The sequence below is a fragment of the Epinephelus moara genome, chromosome 24 (assembly GCF_006386435.1).
Source record: "Epinephelus moara isolate mb chromosome 24, YSFRI_EMoa_1.0, whole genome shotgun sequence".
Taxonomy (NCBI): Eukaryota; Metazoa; Chordata; class Actinopteri; order Perciformes; family Serranidae; genus Epinephelus; species Epinephelus moara.
Window position 1 is genome coordinate 12844759 of NC_065529.1, and position 7053 is coordinate 12851811.

Below are 7053 nucleotides of genomic sequence, written 5' to 3' on the forward strand. Positions count from 1 at the left end.
GGAGATTCTCATCATGGATCAACTGTGTGATGTCATCATGTCAATATGGACCAACATCTCTGAGGAATGTTTCCAGCACCTTGTTGAATCTGTGACACCAAGAATTAAAAAGAGGTCCAACCTGGTACCAGCAAGGTGTACCTAATAAAGTGGCCGCTGAGTGTATATGACATTATTGTGTTATAATTATTGATGCATTAATGTGTTGATCAGTTTAAATATCTTGACTGATATTTAACTCTACTGTTTCTAGAACTGGGCCCAGTGAGTGACCCTGGGGATCCACTGGTTGTTACTGGCCATGAATGTTAAATTGTGGTTATTGTAATTTCTCTGGCACAAATTTTCCTTATAAATAAAGTTTTATTAAACAGAATTGGAAGGATACAGTCTTTGTAGATGAGGTGGTCGCCTTTTGAAGACAAGATGAAGACCTGAGAGATCATCCTGCTGAGAGACAGACAGACAGACAGAGGAAGACGAGCTCAGAGTGATCAATTTTTTAAAATCTTTTTTGGCCCCTAACTGTAACGCACTGGCTCCCCCTGTTGGTGATATTTGGTACAGTCTGTTTCCTGTCCACTAACAGAATATTATTTATGAGCCTTTAAATTATTTAAATATCTCTGACACACAGCTTCACTGTGGATGACTTGTTCAAAGCTCCCACCAAACACTCAATATTCTACCAAATTTAGCACGTCCTCAGATGTGAACTCCTCCATGTTCTGATGACTTTCTGACATCTGATATAAATGTAATCCACTACTCAGTATGCTGATTATTCAGACTGAAGATTTCACTAAGATGTTCCACCTGAGACGAGACAGTGAGACACTGACATCAGATCTTTATAAACTACAATGAGTAAAGGCAGATTCATCTCATGCCGAATTTATCTTAAGTTCCAAATGAGTCAGAGAAATCACTGAACATATTTTTACTCTGCACAGAGGGTTTACAACAGTCTGTTTAAGTGACTGAAATTATAATGAAGTTCATCTTACAGCTGTGAGCATCCAAAAATTAGCTGTTATTATTCTTTTGAGCAGCTGTAGCTCCAGTTATTGCTTCACCAGTAGAGTTGTGATTTAGGTGAAGCGATCCTGACATTAAATTAAAACTAATGACAGATGAGCCAGAGAAGTGATCTAACATGATATTAATATGTACATAGGGTTTTAAAACGAGTACAAGTATTTTAAATTAACTAAACTCTCTGTTACAACCATAAGCATGCGAAAAAAAGCAGCTGTAATTCCATTTATTGCTCAACTTATCCACAGAAGAAGAGCAATTTAGGGGAAGAAATTCTGACATTAAATTATTCAAAAATTATTATTATTAGAAAAATATACATTAAAATAATAATATAATGATATTATAACGTATACTGAGTCACTGTAACAGAGTTCCGGCTACAACTATAAGCATGCGAAAAATAGTAGCTGCAACTCCAGTTATTGCTCCATTTTATACTGAGTAGTCAGATTTATCTCATGCCGAATTTATCACAAGTTCCTGACGAGTCAGAAAAAAGTCTTGAAAATATTTTAATATGTGCATAGGATGTTAAAACGATTAAAACTAAGTTAAATTGACTGAAATTGTAACCGAGTTCCTGTTACAACTATGAGCGTGCGAAAAATAGTAACTGTACATTTAGTTTGTGCTTTACTTACCCGCAGTACAGTGAACCAGAGGTTACTTTAAATACGCGTTGTGATAAATTAAAAAAATAAAGTTATTAAGCCATGAGTGGCAGTCAAAATCATTTCACTACTGCTAACGGTACCGTTAGCCTGGCTAACCGGTGAGCCGACGTTAAAGTCAACTATCGCAGCGTATTTAAACTCCTAATATTTAACATGGAAGCAGTCCATGATAAACAAATGAACGCTGACACATTTCTACAGATAACCCCGTTACACGAAGCATTAAAATCTCCATTAAAATACAATTTAAATCTGATGTTATTAGCCGCCTGGCTGTCAGTTGACAGACTAGTGTTTACAAACCGGGTCACAAGATGGCGGATGCCTTCAGCCACAGTGCCACCTGCTGTACGGGCGGTGACGCTACACGTCTTTACAGAACGAAATCAAATAATGCATTTTTATATAAGCTAGCTATATGTATATATAACTATAATGACCTTGTGATAATATTCAGTTTTATTTAACATCCAAACAACGATCATGTCGTTTTTTAATCACATAAACGTAGCTTCTAGTTACGTCACCCGACCAGCAGGCGGCAGCAGAGGCGGGAATGCAAACGGAAGTGGCTCATGTCAGCAGAGTAGATGATTCCTACCGTAGCATCGGTTTCTATCCCGTGTTACAACCTGGTTCACCATGAAGTAAGTAAAAATTAACACGTTGAAGTTATTATTTGGGTTTCTAAATACCGTTCGGCTTTAGTTTATCTATCCTCCGGTGTATGCTAACCCGCTAACACGTGCTAACAGCTAACTAACACTGTTGTAACCGATCTTAACCGTCTCGCTCCATACATTCTATTTTCCCCGATCCCCATTAACAAAAGGTAGAATTTAAAGATTGCCTCGAAATCTGCTCGTAACTATCCCGATTAAACACAACATGTAACGTCACAATAAACATTTGGAAGCAGCTCATTAATTCGGCACACATGGAGCGGCTCGTATATTAATTATATTAAAGTTTTGCGGTGTGTTTCACTGCTAATGTTGAGGCGCTTCACGGTCAGTTTTGGTGAAAGACCATCGTTTTTCTTTCGATTATTCGAGGTAAGTTGATTCGCCGACTTCCATAGAGGTGACTAAACTTACACGAATTGTTCTAACCTTAACTTGTCTCTTCACACTTACGATCCCTGTCAAGTGGGAGAAATAAAATTGGACGTATTTTAAATGGAGTCTGGCGCGAAGGTTTTTCACACGTAGCTTCCTGTAACTTGTGATGTTGTGTGTTCAGGGGGCATTTTGGGGACTAAGACTGAGCATATATCATATATAACACAGTTATTACGATATTACTTTGTGTCTCAGCTAGGTTCAGATGTCAGTCCTAAAAGCTTGATGAACCTGATTTACCTCCTAAAATGAAAATACAGCCTCTTAAATGTAAAATAAGGGAAACATAAGAATGACTTTATTGTCAATCACCTGCAGCACAGTACACAGAACAAAACTGTATTTCCCCGATGCAAACAAAAATACACAACTGAACATGAGGTGCAAAGAACAAGATACACATAATATTATTTATAAATACAGTCAGCTGAGTGTAAATAAATGTAAAGTGCTATAAAACAGCAGTAGAAGCAGTTACCTGAGGAGATTTATGTCGTAAGGTGTGTTCAGGTGACCCTGGTGAATTTTTCATTGGCACCTGTTGTCAAATGGCAGATACATTTGGTTTTATCCCAGTGATGAACTGGGAAAAATTCCATTATACTTGAGATTCCAGTTGGTGACTGAGGAGACATTTCACTCCAACACACGATGGCAGATAGTTCACCTCATTAATGGGAATATCACAGATGGTGATTCTGGTGCTCAGGAGCAGCTGGTGAATATTCTTTGAAACACAACAGCTGTATTCATTCAGATGTTTTTTCCTCTGTTTCCAGTCCGCTAACGAAGGTGAAGTTGATCAACGAGCTGAACGAGCGTGAGGCCAACCTCGGGGTGAAAGAGTCTGTCTCCTGGCACACGGAGTACAAAGACAGCGCCTGGGTGTTTGTCGGTGAGACAGTCGGGAGGATGTGATGCTGCTGCTGCGTGTTTTCTTGTTTCTCCTCACAGATCAATCTGCCGTCAGCCTGATAGATGGAAGAGAGGGATCTGTTACATCCCTCCGACCCAGTTTAAACATTAAACATTTGTGATGTTTGATTATTATCTGTAACGTGTACTCTCAGAACATTTTAAATAGAAAATATGTTAGTGGAAATGTTCTGCATTTTCTATCAGCATTATCAGAGAAGAAGTTCTGTGTGTGTCGTACCTCCAGTCCAGCTGTCAGAGGAAAATGTTGGCGTCGCACATTCCTACAAACCACATTTGAACATTTCATACGTGGCGTATCAGCGTTTCTAAAGTGACGTAGTATCTGAGCTGACTGTGTCATCAGGAGGTGGAGGGGATGGAGAGATGCCTGCCGAGCTGCAGACACTGCTCAACATCAACAAACACCTGTACTGGCTGCTTTTTATGCACCAAATGTGGATGTGTTGTAGAGACCCATCACTGTTTTCCAGCTAGGATAGTGCCAACTGTAACCAAGTGGCTTCTGTGCCTAAACATAACCACGTGTTGACCACAGCACTGTTGAAACCTATCTGCCACATAGTAACATGCAAGTGTAACGTCTCTGTGGTTTGTAGAAGGATGTAATACCAACATTGACTCTGGCTGATGTGGAGGTCGGTCTGATCAGTCTGCGTTTTGTTCCCTGCAGGAGGATTTCCGTACGAGCTGACTGAAGGTGACATCATCTGCGTCTTCTCTCAGTACGTACCTGTAGACTTTGTCTCAGTCCACAGCTGTGATGCTCCTCCGTCACTGTGACAGCCAGTCAGAGAGAAATCACCCTCTTTTTGTCCGTCAGGTACGGAGAGATCGTCAACATCAACCTGGTTCGGGACAAGAAGACGGGGAAGTCCAAAGGCTTCTGCTTCATCTGCTACGAGGACCAGAGGAGCACCATCCTGGCTGTGGACAACTTCAACGGCATCAAGGTGACACAGCTGTTCACTCTAACACGCCACGTCTCGCTTGTTTACACAGACAGAAAAAGACACGATGGAACTCTGAGCTCAGAGCAGGTCGACCCAGGCTAACTGTTTCCCTCTGCTTCCAGTCTTTATGCTAAGCTAAGCAGCTGATGTTTGTGTCTCCCTGTGCTGTGTCTCACCTGTGCTGTGTCTCACCTGTGCTGTGTCTCACCTGGGCTGTGTCTCCCTGTGCTGTGTCTCACCCGTGGTGTGTCTCCCTGTGCTGTGTCTCACCTGTGCTGTGTCTCACCTGTGCTGTGTCTCACCTGTGCTGTGTCTCCCTGTGCTGTGTCTCACCTGTGCTGTGTCTCACCTGTGCTGTGTCTACTGTCAGATTAAAGGTCGGACGATCCGCGTGGATCACGTCAAAGACTACCGTCCCCCCAAAGACACGGAGGACATAGACGACATCACCAAACATCTGAGGGAGGAGGGCTGCGCTCCCAAAGCCCACGAGTCCTCCGCCTCCTCCTCCGAGGAAGACGAACAGTACAACATACCTGTGAAGAAGCCCAAAAAAGGTGAGGTCACTTCCTATTCCTCTGTCTCTGTGCAGCATGTCATTGGGATGGATTTTTATTTCTGCTCTCTGCTGCAGACAAGAAAGAGAAGAAGAAGAAGAAGAAAGAAAAGAAGGAGAAGAAGAAGGAGAAAGAGAGGGCAGGTCGGGCGCTGCACTCCTCCTCTTCATCACCTCCACCTCCTCCTGCCGTCAGAGTCAAAGAGGAGAAGGAGGACGCTGCCTACGACAAGTACAACCAGAGGAAGGCGCCGCCGCCAGGGGGACAACAGAACGGACAGAGAGCAAGAGAGAATGAGAGACTGCGGGGGGAGGAGGACAGGAGGAGGGAGATGGAGACAGACAGGAGGAGAGAGATGGAGACAGACAGGAGGAGGGAGATGGAGACAGACAGGAGGAGAGAGATGGAGACAGACAGGAGGAGAGAGACGGAGACAGACAGGAGGAGAGAGACGGACACAGACAGGAGGAGAGAGACGGACAGGGAGCGAGAAGAGGAGAGGAGGAGAAATCGTGAGAGGGACAGCGACAGAGACAGAGAGGGCGACAGGAGGAGAGAGACAGACAGAGACTATGACAGAAAGAGACAGTTTGACCGGGACAGAGACAGCGATAGACGAAGAGAGACAGATGGAGACAGAGAAAATGACAGAAGAAGAGAGATGGAAAGAGACAGTGACAGGAGGAAGGACATGGACAGAGAAAATGACAGAAGAAGAGAGACAGATAGAGACAGGGACAGGAGGGACATGGACAGAGACAGCGACAGAAGAAGAGATGCAGACAGACGTAAATACTGAGACCATCTGCAGTAAATGAAAAAGATTCCTTTATGTCATTTTCCTCGTTTGTTGAACATCAGAGCGCTGACGTCCTGCTGGCGCCCTCTGCAGGCTGCTGCGTTCATGACACATGACGACACTGTTCAATGAGTCACAGTCACAGGTGTGGGTGTGAGCTGCAGCCACAGGTGAGCAGAGTCCAGCCAGCTCATGTAACATCTACCTGTTAGGCCCATGTTCTTCTCAGCTGCGTTCACACCTGACAGGATTTTTGAGGTTCCTTCAGTTCAGCATCACAATGTCTGTTTGTCGTCTTAACCTTGAGTCCCCAAAACGTCTCGTTGGAAGATGAAATGTTATAAAGAGCAGGCGGTGACGTTTTTACTGTCTGAGTTTTGTAATAAAACTAAAAACGTGTGGTGTGTCTGAGGGTTTATTTTAAGTAGGTGTTAAATTATTCAGATAAATCAGGTGCTATAGAAATATTCTACTGACAAATACACTTGGCAGTTCACTTTATAGGAAGTCACTGGTGTCAGTTAATTTCCTAATTAGAGAGTAACAAGAAGGTGAAAAAAAAAGATGTGTAATGTTCTGGGTGTGAATGAAAACTTAAATAGTTTGACATTTTGGGAGCTATACTTCACCTTTTCAGATTGATTTCACTCATATGGAAATATTTCTTCACCATTAGAGTTTTTTGGGGAGTTTTTCCTGATCAGCTGTGAGGGTCTGAGGGATGTGGTATGCTGTGAAGCCTCTGAGGCTAATTATGATTTGTGATATTGGGCTTTATAAGTGAAACTGAATGCCATTTAACATATTAATATTAAATATTAAATGAATAAAGAAATAAATGCGGCTATGAAATAAATCCTGAAATAGATAAACGATTGGTTCAAGCCTGATATTAACCACGGCCCATCCATCTGAATATAAGAGATGGAAAATAAAGTGGGTAAATAAATGTGGGAAATATAAATCTCCTGA

The 7053-nt window shown here is 42.5% G+C and overlaps 2 protein-coding genes across 4 annotated transcripts in view; one reads left to right on the plus strand and one right to left on the minus strand.

The window, feature by feature from the left end:
* Positions 1-2020, minus strand: part of ap4m1 (adaptor related protein complex 4 subunit mu 1) — a 19465-nt gene extending 17445 nt beyond the window's left edge. For 2 of the 3 annotated variants that reach the window (XM_050038996.1, XM_050038994.1), the window contains exons 1-2: positions 1683-2020; positions 389-450 (exon numbers count right to left, since the gene is read on the minus strand). In XM_050038996.1, the coding sequence (XP_049894953.1) occupies positions 389-446 (58 nt within the window). In that variant the 5' untranslated portion in view covers positions 447-450; positions 1683-2020. The remainder of the gene's footprint in view (positions 1-388; positions 451-1682) is intronic. The other variant, XM_050038995.1, reaches the window with a different exon arrangement.
* Positions 2021-2261: 241 nt separating this feature from the next.
* rbmx2 (RNA binding motif protein X-linked 2) lies at positions 2262-6480 on the plus strand. The gene is made up of 6 exons (XM_050039007.1): positions 2262-2362; positions 3616-3731; positions 4446-4497; positions 4596-4725; positions 5096-5282; positions 5360-6480. Exons 1-6 carry the CDS (start codon positions 2358-2360, stop codon positions 6079-6081), a joined length of 1212 nt encoding a protein of 403 aa, XP_049894964.1. The 5' UTR covers positions 2262-2357; the 3' UTR covers positions 6082-6480.
* The last annotated feature ends 573 nt before the right edge of the window (positions 6481-7053 follow it).

What these genes read in the sequence shown, in the direction of transcription:
- rbmx2 (XM_050039007.1), top strand. An exon ending in CAGCGCCTGGGTGTTTGTCG is followed by an intron (nt 3,732 to 4,445) that starts GTGAGACAGTCG and finishes TGTTCCCTGCAG; the next exon opens with GAGGATTTCCGTACGAGCTG. An exon ending in TGTGAAGAAGCCCAAAAAAG is followed by an intron (nt 5,283 to 5,359) that starts GTGAGGTCACTT and finishes TCTCTGCTGCAG; the next exon opens with ACAAGAAAGAGAAGAAGAAG.